This window comes from Gopherus evgoodei, chromosome 7 (genome assembly GCF_007399415.2).
Source record: "Gopherus evgoodei ecotype Sinaloan lineage chromosome 7, rGopEvg1_v1.p, whole genome shotgun sequence".
Classification (NCBI taxonomy): Eukaryota; Metazoa; Chordata; order Testudines; family Testudinidae; genus Gopherus; species Gopherus evgoodei.
The window spans coordinates 73,068,593-73,086,330 of record NC_044328.1 but is presented as its reverse complement, the minus strand read 5'-3'; the positions used below and the strand labels follow the sequence as shown (position 1 = coordinate 73,086,330).

The 17,738-nt window shown below is 42.4% G+C and overlaps 1 protein-coding gene across 10 annotated transcripts in view; it reads right to left on the bottom strand.

Moving 5' to 3' along the window:
• The window catches only part of GBF1 (golgi brefeldin A resistant guanine nucleotide exchange factor 1), a 177,431-nt gene that overhangs the window by 155,296 nt on the left and 4,397 nt on the right, over positions 1 to 17,738 (bottom strand). For all 10 annotated transcript variants that reach the window (XM_030571052.1, XM_030571055.1, XM_030571054.1 and 7 more), the window contains exons 2-3: positions 14,759 to 14,864; positions 13,275 to 13,341 (exon numbers count right to left, since the gene is read on the bottom strand). In XM_030571052.1, coding sequence (XP_030426912.1) covers positions 13,275 to 13,341; positions 14,759 to 14,854 — 163 coding nt within the window. In that variant the 5' untranslated portion in view covers positions 14,855 to 14,864. The remainder of the gene's footprint in view (positions 1 to 13,274; positions 13,342 to 14,758; positions 14,865 to 17,738) is intronic.

Here is a 17,738-nt window from a genome sequence, read left to right as displayed (position 1 = left end):
AAATAGGAGCAGAGTCCTGAACCAGGACTTCTTGCCAGTACGGTAATATATTGCATACAAATTATGTCGTATTCTGCTAATGATGCACCAGCGGAAAATCCTCCTCTGTTACCTGATTGAATGTGAGAGGAAACACTTCTTTGTTACTGAAGTTTAATCCTCAATGTGCAAAATTTTAATGTCCAGCAAGAAGGGAGGAGGAGGAGGGAACAAGAGGGGAAGAGTTATGTATTCCATGAACCCCTATTGAATTCAGGACAATTTCATGAACACTTCTATTTCCAGAGGATTTTTAGTACCATACAAATATCTTTGGAATCTGCGATCACCCACAGTCCCTTTTATCCCAAGACTCCAGTGACCAAGACAAAGACAACATGGTCACAAAGCCCTGGAACAAACCCCCTATGGATGACTTACAAGAAATCTTAACTTCAGCATCGCATCTGGCCCAGCCTTTACACCAAATCAAACCACAATTATTCCCCTCTAACGTACAGTACATTAGGCCATTCCCTTTATGGCCCCACTTCACAAAGAAACAGTAACTGAAGAAAATAAAGGAGTGCTCAACAAGTGGGAAAGTAATTGCTCAACAAGCATGGAACAAGAGAGGGTCAGTGCGAGCTGTGCACATGTGGCAGCTCTTCAGAGCCCAGTCTTGAAGTGATAACAGAGGGCTGGTGTTACAGAACACCATACTGTGGGAAGTCTACCAAGGAACAGACAGGAGTGCTTGTCCATCTAACTCCTAAGTGTCCCGCAGGACAAGAGGCCAGGAAACAATTCCTTCCAAAAGCACCGCCTCCTCCCACTACCCACCAGGCATTAGCCATTAGATAGGAAGGTAAATGACTGCAGTGTTAATCCACCCTCATCATTCTTTAATTACATCCCAAAAACTATATTAGAAGAATGGTAAGATTACAAAGTAAGGAATACAAAAGACAGGAAGTGCCAGTATTAAAGGTTGCCTGTGCATACGCATTCTGTAATTAAAATCTCATACTATTTTTTTCCATAAGAACCTGAGTTCATCAGTGGTTTGAGCACTGGCCTACTAAACGCAGGGTTGTGAGTTCAATCCTTGAGGGGGCCATTTGGGGATTTAGTTGGGGATTGGTCCTGCTCTGAGCAAGGGGTTGGACTAGATGAGCTGCTGAGGTCCCTTCCAACCCTAATAATCTAGGATGGATGAGGCTCACTGAATGAGCAGCTAATTCAATGTCTGCTTATCCTCATTATTTAGTGTGGTCCACGCCTGATTTACCACACACCATCCAAATCCTGCACTGACAAAATTGATTTCTTCATGGGCTCTTCTATGTGCTTCACAAACATGAAGGAATTTCTCTTCATGACGCTCTTGTGAGGTAGGGAGGTATTAGTTCTCCATTTTTAAAATGGGTATAAAACCATGATTAAAGCCAAAACTGTCAAGTGTCCACTAGTTATGGGCACCCAGCTTGGACACTATAGTCAATTTTTTCCCAGAGTATTTTTATAGCTCTTTCTATGTTTCAAATAGAACTCTCATTGATCTCAGCTGGAACAGAGTGAGCGCTCAGTACTTTTGCACATCAGACTCCAGGTGTCTCCTGTTGAACACTCAGAAAGTGAGGAACACACAATCAGTGGCCCCTATGAAAATTTTTGTTTGTGATTTGTCCAGCATCACACAGGAAATCTGGTAGAGGCAGGGATAGGATCTGGCTCTCCAAAGTGATATTCAAATGCCTTAACCAAGAGACCGTTGCCTCTCCCTGGAACCCCCTGTGCCATTCACTACATACCTTCCAAGTTCTACAACAAATCATTAAGGAGGTCATACAAGCAGCCTCTTTCATTACACAACACTGATTTGCTTCCTGAGCTACCTCTGCCCTACTGAATAAGGTAGGGGTCCTGTGGGAAAAAATAGCACTCTCTAATTACACTGGTCTACAATTTTTGAGAAGTCGTCTGCTTCAGAGATAAAATGTGACATTTATTATGTATTTTGAGGTGCTGAATTCAAATATGACAATTAAAACAACTGATTGGCTACTGTTTCTAAGAGATTTAAGTTTTTATATTTTATGTCTATGTATATTGTGTAGACAGTAGAGTTTTAATCATACATGTGTTTATGGTTGCTTTACATGATAACATTTCACCTGTCCTGTTTATGTAACACTTTAAAAATCAGCAAAAGGGTTATATAAATAAAATTTATTATGAAACAAAAGGCAACTATTATGTACATAGTTTAGTCCTATTCAGTGTCTACTCGGCGCTTCTTGGCTTGTCTCTTGTATTCATTAAATGGAGCATCTCTTGTCACTGTCCAGCAATAGCCTGCAAGCATTGATGGGCTCCATTTGCCCTGATAGCCTACCAGGAGATTCCACTGCTGTAGTCTGGAGCCCAACAGCTCTGCCTTACTCTTGGGTAGTTCCAAATCCCTGACAAGGTCATTCAGATCACCTTGTGTTATGAGGTGTGGTTCAGGAGGAGGAGGAGGATGGGAGAAAATGTGGGTCCTGTGACATTGATGGCTCAGGACCAGAAGTTTCATTCTCTTCCTCGCCTGACTCAAGTGAGAAGGATTCTGGTGCATCAGGAACCGGCAGTCCTTCTCCGTGGGGTACTGGGTGTATAGCTGATGGAATGTTTGGATAATGCATAGTCCACTTTTTCTTCTTTGACACAGCTTTCCCAACTGGAGGCACCATGCAGAAGTAACAATTGCTGGTATGATCTGTTGGCTCTCTCCAAATCATTGGCACTGCAAAAGGCATAGATTTCCTTTTCCTGTTCACCACTGGCGAAGACTTGTTGCACAAGTGTTGCAGCATATGTGTGGGGCCCACCTCTTGTCCTGATCTCCAATTTTGAAGCCAAAATAAAGGTGATAGGCTCTCTTAACCATAGTGGTTATACTGCGCTTTTGGGATGCAAAAGTCACTTCACCACAAACATAGCAGGAAGTTATCTGCACTGTTCACACAAGTACGAGGCATCTCTGCTCACTTTGGCTAAACAGAAATGTGTGCCTTTGCAAAATCAAACACTGACAAATAAGAGAGCACGACACTGTATGATTTCTAGAGCTGATATAGGGCAATTTGCTCAGCAGAGTGATGTAAGCTTCGTTATGATTGCATCATCCATGACTTCTAGGAATAACATGATGCAATTCATATAATGTATGACGCAATACCAGCTTCAGATTGCATCATTCATTGTTTTGCCTCAAAAGCAAGTACTGTCCAAACCCAGTCATTGATTTATTCATAGATCCAGTCAAAGATGTATTTTAGTCATTTCTGGTTTAATTTGAGATCCCTTCCCTTTATAACTCACTTTTCCTCCGCCATTCCCAAGTCAAGGGTCGTATATACTGACCCAATAGCATATCTTGAAAACTAGAGCCAATCAACAATTTTAAGCATCATTTTCGTTCTCAATGACCCAGAATTAGTAAAGTTGGACTACATTTATTTCAGAAGCATTTTGGCCGTAGAGCAGTGTTATTTGATCATATATCATAATGCATATGCACAAGGAGACCAAATAAAGGTGGCATTGGCAACCTTAACTCTGGCACATTCAAGACTCATTTGTAACAATTATGTAAATAGTTACTAGCACAAGGATTAATATCCACCCACTGTATACACAAGCTGCAATTCATTCTAGAAATGCTGCTGTTGGTGTGATGAAACAGAACAACATTACAGGTTCTGTAAGGAACTGTTCGGACAGAATCAGCATTCCCCTCTCTCTCCCATATTTCAATTTCACATCAATCAGGAACAGTTGACTCATTCCCTTTTTTCTTGTTTTGAGGAACAGAGACCAGCTGGCCCAAGCTTTAGGTTGAACAGGTCAGAGAAGAGTAGAGTATCCACAGGCCTACAGCTCTTCAACAAGAGCAAAGACAAAATACCAGCTGCCTTGCCTACCATTTATTCTCCTTATTACATACATATGGAATAATCTATTAAGTGTAGATGCAAAATGAGCAGTGTTCCATGTACCCACTGAATGTCCAATACTGGGGAAAGAGAAGACAGTGTATGTGAGGAGGCCACCAGTATGAAGCATCCCCAGCTCAGGCTTCTGTGTAATATATGAGGGGTAGATTCACCTTAGATAATCCAGCAGGGAAAGATATTTTAGGTACAAGAAGAATTTTTAACTCCTATTCAATGAAATTTCTACAGCACTTTACTCTGTGATTTGGGCATTTCTGATTCATCTTTCCTAAAGTCCCTGATTTGGTTCCTGTAAGTTACACTATGGCTGTTCAGAAGTTAGCGGTGATGAGGCCAGAATGGAATGAAAACGAGGAAGGATTTTAAGGGATGGAAAGGGAAGAGCTAGAAGGAAAGATGAGGCAAGAAGAGAGGAAAGGGACGACAACAGCCCCATTAAGACTAACCCGTCAGCCTAATTATTTGCATTTCTTTTCTGGCTTTTACATTTAAGAAGGTTCATGGAACATCCCTATCCTCATCACATGAACCAAAGCCTCATAATTTCAAGGGACGGGTCAGATGACTTAATAGGTCTCCGTCTGCAAAGGACCAGTTCCACATCTATTCTCAAGTACAGTACTTCCAGTTTAATATTAAACGACCTAAACAAAGTGCTTTCTTCTATCCCTACTCTTGGGAAAACATAAATACATCTAAATACATCTTACCATTAGGAAGTCCTCACTTGCTCAGACTCATCTCATTACTTTCAGTTACATTGACTGGCGTATACCAGTCAATGTCCTTGGTGTAGACAGTTACCTTGAAAAGTACAAGTCTCCCGCCTCTTCTTAACTCAGCTGCAGCACTAACGTTGCAGACGTTTGTATAAATACAAGAAATTGTCCTAGATCACTGTTTAGTTGAGACCAGTCATCAAGAAAGGAAGCCCACTAACCTCCTGCAGAAAGTCAGAACTTCAATAGTAAATAGAATGAATTATCACTTATAACTGCTGACTGAAACCAAACCACCAAGAGATGGCAAAATACCATCAGAGGCAATTCATGTCATCTAACTTTCAAACTTTTAAAGGGATTTTTCTTGCCAATATCAACCACTTCCAACTGTGCCATAGCTAAATGGCCATGCTCTGTTTAGCAACAGTCCAACTGCACTAAGAATCAAAATAACCTATGTCACAAATCCACATACTCATTTTTGCTGTCGTAAATTACTAGATTTTAAATGCTGAATCAACACTAAGGTTTCAGAAAATGTTTTTGAAATTAATTCCAAACCAGGACAGAATTTCTGCACTGTTATTGCACGTGACTCTCTGACCCTTTGCCTCCCTCAAGCACATATTTGGACTCCCACTTAAGGTAGAACAAGTAGTAATGGACTTAATCTGCCACAAGGAGTATTCAGATTAGATATTAGGAAAAACTTTCCAACTATAAAAGGTAGTTAAGTCTGGAATAGGCTTCCAAGGGAGCTCATGGATTCCCCATCATTGGAAGCTTTCAAAAACAAGTTAGAAACACACCTGTCAAGGATGGTCTAGGTCAGGGGTTCTCAACCTTTTTCTTTCTGAGGCCCTCACAACATGCTATGAAAACTCCACAGCCTACCTGTGCCAAAACAACTGGGCCAGAGTTAGGGGGTAGCAAACAGAGCAATTGCCTGGGGCCCCACACCACTAGGGCCCCCATGAAGCTCAGTTCAGCTTCAGCCTCAGGTGGTGGGGCTCAGGGCCCCAGACTTCAGCCCCAGGTGTTGGCGCTTCAGCTTTCTGCCCTGGGCCCCAGTGAATCTAACACTGGCCATGCTTGACCCCTATGAAACCTGCTCATGGCCCCCCTAGGAGGCCCCTAGACTCCTAGTTGAAAACTACTGGTTTAGGGTCACTTGGTCCTATCAAATCCAGCCACCTATGCTGTGATGACTTCTTGAGGTCTTGTCCAGCCCTAAATTTCTATGATTCTATAAAAAGTTGAGACATGAGAAAGTGAGTTGTGAATCCAATTTCAGTACCAGAAAACTGATGGCTACCACAAATGTATTAAATTAGCAGGCTGGGCAAAGGTTCTCTTATGGTTACAACTGTTTGACCTTTAGCCAGCTCTTAACTGCACCCAGCTAACTCCCTCAGGATGGAGATTTTTCAATAGCTTCTTGTCTGAAATAAGCCATGGAGAGATTCCTCTGACCCTGATATACATACATTCATTTAAAATTTCATGAGTGTGCATGAAGTCAGAATGCTTCCAATGGCTCACTCTGCAGCTTCCATTGAAATACTCTAACTCAGAACTCCTGGGCCTAGAGGATGAAGGGACTCAAACCTCCCAAGCATGGCACTCATGGCCCCCTACTCCAACAGGCACCTTCTTACAGCTGTGTTTATCCAGTATACGCCTTTATTTAAATGAGTTGATGCACACAATTTCCACAGACACCTGCTTCTCCCACTACACCACTGACATGCACAAGATTCTTCTATGCAGGAGAGTTCAGGACAGGAACTGACTGCCTACAAGGCACTGTACACAGCATTAAGAAGCAACTCATTCATTAAAATCCTAGCTTGCTCCGATTATGAGAATTGAGCGAGGAAAGCATTGGGTGACAAGCAGTGCTATCAATTTCAGTTTTCCTTATGGGTTGTTTCTGATAAGCACAGGTTGCTACAAGCCAGCACCTTTAGAATAGAGTACCACTCATAACTCATTCCAAAAGGAGGAGACATACAGCAGTAGCTACAGCTCTGCTCAAGCTTTACAACTATCAGCAGCATCCCACGACTTAAACAGCCACAAAAGTTGCAAGGATAAACATTTTTATGCACAAACCATAGCAAACTATAGCATTAATGTCTCGAGTTCATTGTCAGCCTGAAATCATCATTCTTAACTGTGTTAACTGCTCCATTCAACTCAACTGGTCTTACCTTGGAAGTTTCCCCAATGTAGACTGAAATTGTCTTTGATTTCAAATAAAGGCTTCTACCAGTTCGGCTGAACCCACATTAGAACTGGCGGAAGCTCCAATGTAGCCAAGGCTCCGGCACTTGGATATATTGCTACCAGCATTTAAGTTCAACTTACTGAAAAGCAGGTCTAAGTTTAAGTTGTGGTAAATAAGGCTCATGTCTCAAAAGCCCTGTCTATACTATGGCTCTAACCTGTTTCACTACTGTGGACTAAGCTTAATTGTCACTGTTTATGTGTAGGTGGTTCAGGACAGAGAATCATAGAAATGTATAACTGGATGGGGACCTCAATAAGGCATATAGCCCAGAATCCTGCACTGAAGCAGGACTAAGTATTATCTAGACCATTCCTAATAGGTATTTGTCTAGCTTGTTCTTAAAAAAAAACAAAAAAAAAAAACACCTTTCTACAACTGAGATTTCACCTAGGTAATTTGTACCAGTGCTTAAATACTCTTACAGTTCGGAAGTTTTTCCCTAATGTCTAACCTAAATCTCCCTTGCTGCAATTTAAGCCCTTTGTTTCTTGTCCTATCCTCAGTGGATAAGGAGAACAATTTATCACTCTCTTTATAACAACATTTTATGTACTTGACAACTGTTGTCCCCCCTCAGTAGGGTTGCCAGGCGTCCAGTTTTCGATCAGAACGCCTGGTCAAAAAGGACCCTGGCAGCTCCAGTGAACACCACTCACTGGGCCGTTAAAAGTCCAGTTGGTGGCGCATCGAGGCTAAGACAGGCTCCCTGCCTGCCCTGGCTCCACGCAGCTCCTGGAAGCAGCCAACATGTCCCTGTAACCCCAAGCCGCAGGGGCAGCCAGGGAGACTCCATGCGCAGCACCCACCCCAAGTGCCAGATCCCATTGGCTGGGAACCGTGGCCAATGGGAGCAGTAGGGGTAATGCCTGCAGGCGAGGACAGCATATGGAGCCCCCTGGCTGCTCCTGCACTTAGAAGCCACAGGGACATACCAGCCACTTGTGGGAAACGCCTGATGTAAGTGCTGCCCAGAGCACAGACTTCCTCCTGCACACCAACCTCCTGCCCCAGCCCTGAGCCCCCTCCTGGAGCATGCAGCCTGCACTCCCTCCTGCACCCCAATTCCCTGCCCCAGCCTTGAGCCCCTTCCCACACCCAAACTCCCTCCCAGAGCCCACACCCCCTTCCACACTCCAAGCCCCTCGGTCCCAGACCAGAGACACCTCCTGCACCTAAAACCCCTCATCTCTGATTTCACACCAGAGCCCTCACCCTCCCCCCACACTTCAACCCACTGTCACATCCTTGAGTCCCCTCTTACACCACAAACCCCTTATACCCAGGCCCACTCCCCCAGCCAGATTCCGCACTCCCTCCCACATCCCAACCCCCTGTCCTAGCCCCGTGAAAATAAGCAAGTGAACGAGGGTCGGGAAGAGCAAGTGACAGAGGGAGGGGAATGGAGTGAGTGGGTGATGGAGCCTCAGAGAAGGGGTGGGGCCAGAGTGTTCAGTTTTCTGCAATCAGAAAGTTGGCAACCCTACTACTCTGTCTTTTCTTCTCCAGACTAAACAAACCCAATTTTTTCCCTCTTTCCTCATAGGTCATGTTTTCTAGACATTTCATCATTTTTGTTGCTCTTCTCTAGACTTTTTAAAATTTGTCCACATCTTTCCAAAATGTGGTACCCGGAACTGGACACAATACTCCACGTGAGGTCTTATCAGTGCTGTGTAGAGTGGAAGAATTACTTCTGTGTCTTGCTTACAACACACCTGCTAATACAAAAAAAGCAATCATTCTGGGATGTAACAGGGTTACATTGTTGACTCATATTTAGTCTGTGATCCGCCATAACTGCTAGAACCTTTTCTGGAGTACTCCTTCCTAGGCAGTCATTTCCCATTTTGTATTTGTGCAACTGATTATTAAGTTTAGCACTTTGCATTTCTCCTGATTGAATTTCATCCTTTTTCCTCTCAGACCATTTCACCAGTTTGTAAATATCATTTTGAATTCTAATCCTGTCCTCCAAAGCCCTGGCAACCCCTCCCAGCTTGGTATCCTCTGCAAACTTTATAAGTGTACTCTCTATGCCATTATCCAAATAATTTTTGAAGATATTGAATAGAACTGGAACCAGGACAGATCCCTGTGGAACCCCAACCAACATACCCTTCCAGCTCTGTTGGAAACCACTCATAACTGCTCTCGAGTATGGTTTTCCAACCAGTTGTGCACCCACTTTATATTAGGTTCATCTAGGCTCTGTCTCTAGTTTGTTTATGAGACAGTCATGAAGCCATTCATGTTTGTAGTGCCTAGCAAAACAAGACACCCAGCCAGACTATGACTTACATAAGCAAATTGACTATTTTAGTAGAAAATGTTCAGCTAATAAGCTTATCCCAGATTGCTTCCCAAACTTCCCCATGTGCCAAAAGCCCCAAATGCCCCCTACCCACTGCCAAGACCTCTGTGTACCTAATATTTTTGTTGCAACTGTGTATCAATACAAAAATCTGCAGAACACTGAACAGCAAAAATGATGATTGAAAAGGTGAGAACATAAAGTAAGCTAAACAGAAGAACATAAGAATGGCCATACTGGGTCAGATCAAAGGTCCATCCAGCCCAGTATTCTATCTTCCAACAGTGGCTAATGCTAGGTGCCCCAGAGGGAATGAACAGAACGGGTAATCATGACGCGATCCATTCCCTGTCGCTCATTCTCAGCTTCTGGCTAACAGAGGTTAGGGACACCATTCAAGAGAACGCACTGGGTCTACTGTACTAACTGTATTATAAACCATCTTTAAAAATTTAAATTCTGAGGCAGCTTCAGTTTAAGTTTCAGCGCCAAATTACTGCAGAATCCAGGGCTCACGTCACAAAGTTTAGGTCCAAGGAGTACAAGAGGTCTTTGCTATGGAAGTTACATGAACTTTAGACATTTAACAAATCCCATGCTCTACATCACTAATATTTCCCAATGAACAAGAGTCTTCTACAGACACTACCCTCAGCGGTCTGCTTGAACATGGTTCCACCTGAAATTCTGCTTATCTTGTGAATAGATGGGCTCCCACAAGCTAGTGGGGCCTTATTGTTGGTAACTCAGATTATGACTGTATTATGCAGTTTACTGACTCCTGAAAAGCAACCCTTTGAAGTGAAAATCTTGAGCTGCGGGAGGCAATGGGGTGCACCTCTACACCCCAGGCTTGGGTATTTAAGCATTACAGTCAGGACAGAGTTAAATACCCACCAGCTCAGAGGAGAACAAAAGGTACTCCACTGCAACTTGCCTAACATTTACATTGCCTCTCTCTGCTCATTAAACAGGTTTTGGTTAAATAATGAACAAACTGTATTACAGATTCCGATGAGAATTCCAAAATTATAAATCAACTGGTAAAACCCAGAGGAGAACGAAGGGAGTGGGAGGGAGGGAAGGATAATATTGACTAATATAAAGGGCGCAGCTTGACAGTGGATATTCCTGCCACACCTGATCAAACATACTCCATGGGGGGAGGAAAGGGGGAGAGCAAGAAGGGAGATGGGACAAGGCAGTCTGAAATTTGCATCCGGAACAGATTAAAATGGATTCTTGGGGGACTGAGAAAATACATAATATATATTACTATAAATGCAAAACTGTACTAAAAGCTAACTCAAATGTCAAAGATTACAGCTTGAATAAATTTAAATATAAAAGCCATGTGCTTCCACGAGTTAATGAAAGAGACATGAAAAGAAAGTCTGGACAAGAACTAAGCTCTGGCCCCACTGCCCATAGAAGGTGCTGGGCTTAACACAGTAGTGGACATCCTTCAGCAGACTCCATCAATACTACAAAGCACTGCTTGGATTCCATCGCACACCTAAGGCTCAGTCAAGCTGGGCAAAGCATCCGTCTCCTATTCTCAGGCATTAAAGTCAGAGCAGTCACTGATGCTGAAACTGCCGGTTTAGGAGAGCACCTTGTGATCAAACTGAGATCACACTCTCATGTCATACACAAGCAGGTACTCTTTTGACACCACTATGGCAGAATGAACACAGGCCATTTTTGCATAATCCCTCGGGAGCTCACAGGAAGCTTCTGGGTTACTCAGCACATGGAACTCTCTCTCTTTACAATGAGCAATTAGTGGTTTGGGTTGAATTCATTCAAGAGAAGTTATTGTGGACAGTGCCCAAATGTTCACCAAGCCCTGCCAGCTACTCATTGTGACTGTATGAAAATATCAGGACTCTCCAGTTCAATTTCAATATTGCTTGACACACCATTTCTGATAATGTCTGTTACTCTAATTACTGCCAGGAAAGGGCTTCAGGAGGCCCACCTCAAAGAGAATCACAGCCTCATTAAAGTGAGAGCCATTGCAGTTGTAATGTATGAAATCACTTCTTACAACTAAGAAATGGAGCAGAATGTCCCTATACTTTCAGGTGTTAGGCATAAAGGGATTCCAGAAAGTAGTTCTTCCCATGGTCCTTAAGGCAATGGGTATGTTCATCCAACTTAGATGATGACAGAAGGCTCCAAAGTATTTAAACCGACTTGCTCAAGGACTTTGGGTTCTGACATGATGCCTCAGAAATGTCTCGATTATGTTTTGGTTAACAGGGCAGAACCTATCTACCTACAATTTCTGTACTACAAGCTAACACTAGATTCTTTTTTAAGACCAAGCAAGTTCTCCAGACACAGAGCAGAAGCCCCAATGCCTGCAGATAGTCATGAAAAAAGAAGGAATTATAGCTCTCCAATGACTCACTCCTATAACCTCTCTTCAGTGCCAGGAGATGATGCTCCTGGAGTTACAATGAACACTGCTTTCTTAGTGGGTTCCTAAACTCAGTGCCAAAAGAATACTGAGCAAAGCCCACCAGGGGGAATGTGCAGAAACCAGCTCAAAATAAGCTTAACATTCTTGTGGCTCTAGACAGAGTTCAGTAGTGAAGCAGCCATTGCATAATATTGCAAAGTTTGCTTCTCTGTTACGTTCAGTCATGAGACAATGGGATCTGGTGAGATATAATAGAATGCATACCTGACTTGTGAGTCTGAGACACATGACTAGCTTAGAGTAATGCAACTGCCCTGACACTGTTAGTCAGAGAAGACATTCTGCTCCAGAAGAAAAAGTTAGCAGAGCTCACATTCCAGAGAGCTACTGGCCCATTAAATGTGTACCAATGATCCATTCCGGCTCAGAATCAGGTCCTATCAGACTGGTTTATATGTACCATAAGAGTGACCTGTCCTCTCAAAGCTCGGGGAAATTAATCCACATAGGTTCACTTCCAGAAAGAAGAAAGAACAACAGTGAAATTCTAGCAATCATTGCAGGAACATCTATCACAGCTGCTGGCCTCCCTTCAGTAAAAGGCTAACTGGGGTTTCATCTCTGAACCCAGGAGATTTATGTTGAAATTGCAGTCTGTTTGCCATTAATTACAGGCAGCAGGTGACCAAACCTGCAGTCCTGAGAGATGGGAGATGGAAGAAATCAAACAATGGGAGGCTCCTTTCCAAGCAGAATTTTCCTGTCACTCATGACTACGTACAGGAATAAAACACACTGTTAGTGAAGGCAGGGGGCTGGATTTGATGACTTTTCAGGGTCCCTTCTAGTTCTATGAGATGGATATATATCTCCATATATTATTTATCACAGCTTGGACAGAAAGACTACATATGTTTATGCACTGATCTCATATAATACTACAAACATACTGGATTATAGAGACAGATCAGGGTGAACAGAGAGGCATGGGTACATTGGCTACAGATTGCACAGAAATATATTTTGAAGCACCCCTCACATGTACTGTATAAACACAACACAATATATAAAAAACAGATCGTCAGAGGGTAAACTGTTGGTCTAAAGCTCAGAGCATATGGTCATGAAATAACTTCAAGGGGTCAGAGATTCATTAGCCAATGCTATAGAAAAAAAGTTAAGAGCAATACCATACCTCAGAACAAGCAGGTATGCTTGACACCAACGTTTCTCAGGTGGATGAAAGTCTAACAACACAGGCAAGATGTTTGAGTAATTGGTATAAGCACATAAATGGCATGTGATTAGTCATAAGCATGTGTGCACACTCCCAGTAAAAAAGCATTTCCCCTATTTATGGACCGATTTACTATTTTCTATAATGGGTGTACGTGTTGGTGCTTTTCCATTACTAAATATCTGATCCTTGGGTAAAAAGTGACAGTCATAAGAGGCTATATTTGTGCCCAGGTACAGACATACCATATTTACACATGTTATACTGTATATTCATACCTGCACAGTGCACATGTGCACTTACCGGTTATGGTATTTAGCACTTCTTTCAATAAACTAAAGCTGTGCAGCAGGGGATCCCGTTCTTCATCCTACAGGTTACACAAACAAAGGAAGTACTTAATGAGACAGACAGATACCTAAGTCACACAGTAAAAAAAGATATGCCAGGTAGACAAAGATATCATCTCCTTTTAGTTTTCCTTCAGGGCAAGCCGTATTGAGAGATTTTCCAAAGAGGGGAAGATAGGTAGGTTGGGTTCATTAGTTTCAATCTCCTTATTCCATCAAGATTGGGGAAAGTATTCAATTTTCCTTTATAATTTTCCACTGCTGTATAGCTTGGGTGTCAAGAGCAGAATGCCCTCTCAAGACTCAGCACTCTGTTTTTGCTTTACTGTCGTTAAGAAAGAATTCTGATTTGCTTTCCACTACTCAATAAAGTTCAGGGTAGATATATGCCACATTAACACCCATAGCAAATCCTTATGAACCAATTTAATCCTCAGAGTGATTTATAATGGGAACACACCAAAAATACTTGGCACTGCAACAGTAACTTGAAAAAAGAGCCACTGTAAGAAAGTTACCAGAGTAGCTACTTCCTACAGCCATAATTTAGTATATCTATTTTTATGAGCACAGGCAGAGGTTCCTCCAAGCTGCATGCATATACAGCCACAACTCCTACTGGAAGGCACCAAGCACTAATGAAGGAATGCTTTTAAGAAGGCAAAAAGGCCTGCCGTTTGAGATTAGAGCCATTTATGCTAGATTAGAACCATCTGCGTTTCATGTGCCATTTTACAGTGCGTAACAAATATAGTACACCACATACACATTACACTGCTAAACTGAAATGCTGGCTGAGATCATCATGTGAACCAAAAATCTTGCATTAGTGATCTTTTTAACAAATCAGGTTTTGAAATATTATTTCAGTCAATGGCATAGCTAGCAGTCACAAAACAGACATAAAAAGATAAAGTGACAATGTACCACACAAAGGGTGAAAAATGCCCCATTTTTATTAACTTACTCTATGCCCCAAATTTACGTTTCTTGGCTCTTGTGGTTTTAAACTGTCAGCCACGACAGAACACAAAAGGCACATAAAAATGATGTTAAAATGAAACAGGCGGTATTTTCAAACACCCCCTGTGACACCAGGAGAGATTCCTACAAAGGTCTGAATAAAATGTTAAAGTGAGTGCGAGGATGTATAATCATATCCCCAATTCAGTCACTTTTCCAGTCCATAGGGAAATAGATTTCCAGCTTCATCTCTCAGTGCTCACCAATACAACATACATGCTTACAAGCACATAAAGATAGAAGGTCAAAGCTGTCTAAAGTAGCAAACCATAGCAAATTATTATTCCTGTGTTACCTAGAAAACTACTGTAGGGTGCTTTAGTTTGAGGAGACAAGAGGTTTGATTTTATTAAAATTTACAGTTTCTAGGTTCTTCATAACACAGACAGATCTCACCAACCCAAGTAAACTTACCAAATGCGTGTGAGTATTCCATCGAGCATTGCGTTTTATGGCACCCACCACTGTATTGATTTCACCTTGGACAATGTAAATATTCTTATCCACCATCCTGACAGTCCTAACAATAAAGAGAATCCAGGTTAATTCCTAGTTGTTCAAAATAAAGCATACTGAATCACTCCATGCCTTGGGCAGGAAATCAATCTGGTCCCCAGGTCTGTAAAGGACAGGGTTGGGATGCAACTGACAAGTGAGAAATATCTGTAGAGTGTAGGTTAGTTACAGGAGAGTTCCCAATAGAACCATTTGGGTATATTCCCAGTTTTCCACGTGCAGACCAATACAGTTATTCTACTATGAGAAAGACACCACACTTCTCCATATAAAAATACTGCACACCTATGGAATACTGTGTGCAGTTCTGGTGTCCCATGTTCAAGAAGGATGAATTCAAACTGGAACAGGTTCAGAGACGGGCTACAAGGATGATCCGAGGAATGGAAAAACTGCCTTATGAAAGGAGACTCAAAGAGCTTGGCTTGTTTAGCCTGGCCAAAAGAAGGCTGCGGGGGGATATGCTTGCTTTATATAAATATATCAGGGGGGTTAACGTTAGGGAGGGAGAGGAATTATTTAAGTTTAGTACTAATGTAGGCACGAGGATGAATGGGTATAAATTGGATATTAGGAAGTTTAGACTTGAAATTAGACGAAGGTTTCTAACCATTAGGGGAGTAAAGTTCTGGAACAGCCTTCCGAGGGAAGTAGTAGGGGCAAAAGACTTTTCTGGCTTTAAGACAAGGCTTGATAAGTATATGGAGGGGATGTTATGATAGGATCGTTAATTTGGGCAATTGATCTTGGATTACTACCAGATAGGTCTGCTCAATGGTCTGCGGGGAGATGTTGGATGGGATGGGAACTGAGTTACTGCAGAGAATTCCTTCTTGGGTGCTGGCTGGTGAGTCTTGCCCACATGCTCAGGGTTTAGCTGATCGCCATATTTGGGGTCGGGAAGGAATTTTCCTCCAGGGCGGATTGGCAGGGGCCCTGGAGGTTTTTCACCTTCCCCTGCAGCGTAGGGCACGGGTCGCTTGCTGGTGGATTCTCTGCAGCTTGAGGTCTTCAAACCAATTTTGAGGATTTCAATAACTCGGTCCTGGGTTAGGGGTTGTTATAAAATTGGATGGGTGGGGTTCTGTGGCCTGCCTTGTGCAGGAGGTCAGACTAGATGATCATATTGGTCCCTTCTGACCTATGAGTCTATGAGTCTAAGAAGCATTCAAAGCAGCTACCTAGATACATCAGGGGATAAGTGCAGTAATAAACAACTGCACTTGAGCTACCTGTCTCACTTATTTCCCACTAACCACAAGAATTCCTGTTATTTATATGTATATGTTTACCCATGGTATAACGCCACACACACCTATGGTGCTAAGTAAATATTGTAGCCCTATATAGTACAGGAAACCAGCCCTTAGACTTCTTATTTGTGCCCTTTATATAGGCTACTGCTATTTGATTTGCCTGGGAAAGCAGCTCCTTGGGATGCTCAACTTTTAAAGATTAAAGCCATTTGTTTTAGATGTTCCTTTCACATGCACCTTAAGAGGAGGAAGAACACAAGCATGAAAAGCATGAAGTCAAGTTCAGGACAATGTCAAGGAAGAAGTAAGGTTTACAGAACTGGACAGACCAAAGGGTGGGAAAATGGGAGCAGATAAAAGCAGAGATGCAGTACAAGACAGCTTGAGGTCATGCAGAGCCTTGAATGCAGGGGCGAAAAGCCTGAATTTGATGTACTGAGATAGAAAGCCAATGAAGGGATCTGCCTAGGGAGGGGTGAAAGAATGGTATGACTGGAGCAGCAGCAACATTTTAGATGGACTGTGAGGTACACAGAAGTGAAGAGACACGGATAAAAGAAGACAATGTTACAGTAATTAATGCTAGATATGACCCAGGCACGGACAAAGATAGAGAAACGGGAGGTGGTAAGTAACACACAGACTGATTAAGGTTATGACAAATAAGCAACAGGACTGATCAGGAGACCAGAGTTACAGGACACCATGCCTGCAAACCCAGATGAGTAGGAAGTGGAAGGCTAGCCAAGGAATGAGGATGCATAGAGGGACTGGAAGCAAAGAAGAGAGGTTTAATTTTTAATCAATTGAGTTTGAGACATCAACAGAACATCCAGAAGGAGTTGAGAGGCTGAGCAGAGGGGTGGAAACAGAGCAGTAAATCTGAGTATTACTGGTAACATCATGAGAGGGGAGTGGGTCACCTAGAAAGAGTGTAAAAGGAAAAAATGAAGAGACAGCAATGGAGGGTAGGAAGCAAACTGATGTGGAGCTACCACAGGAGAATTTGAAATAACAATCTGTGTATATCACCTGAATTTTTAGTTATGTTAGCACATTTGTAAACTTCAAACGTGTGACCACAGGAAGTCACTTAACCTACTGCATTATCCTTAACTTGCCAATAAAGTAGCAATTACAGAATTCATCAAATGCAGACACTTCAACAAAAAAAAAAAATCAAGAGGATCCGACGCTTTCTTATGACCCTGAAAGTTTTTTGCAGAATTTTGTTTGTAGAACTTTGAACAGGCAGGGTTATTAACAACCATTGGAACAAACTACCAAGGAAAATGGCAGATTCTCCAATGCAACACAGGATGCCTTTCTGGAAGATATGCTTCAAACAAGTTATTGGGCTCAGTACAGAAATAACTAGATGAAATTATACGGCCTATGTAATGCAGGAGGTCAGACTAGATGGCCCCTTCTGGCTTTAAAATCTATAAAAACTAGACACCTGTTAAATTTCAGCTACTTTTAAGGAATTGAGCTTTGTGAAGCAAAAGCTCATCCCTCCTAAATACGTATTCCTTTCTGGTGAAGGGTCTGTCTTCCTGAATCTAGCTCTACTCAGAATCAGTGCAGCTTTATTCAGATCTTTAGAGACAGCAGTGAAGCTA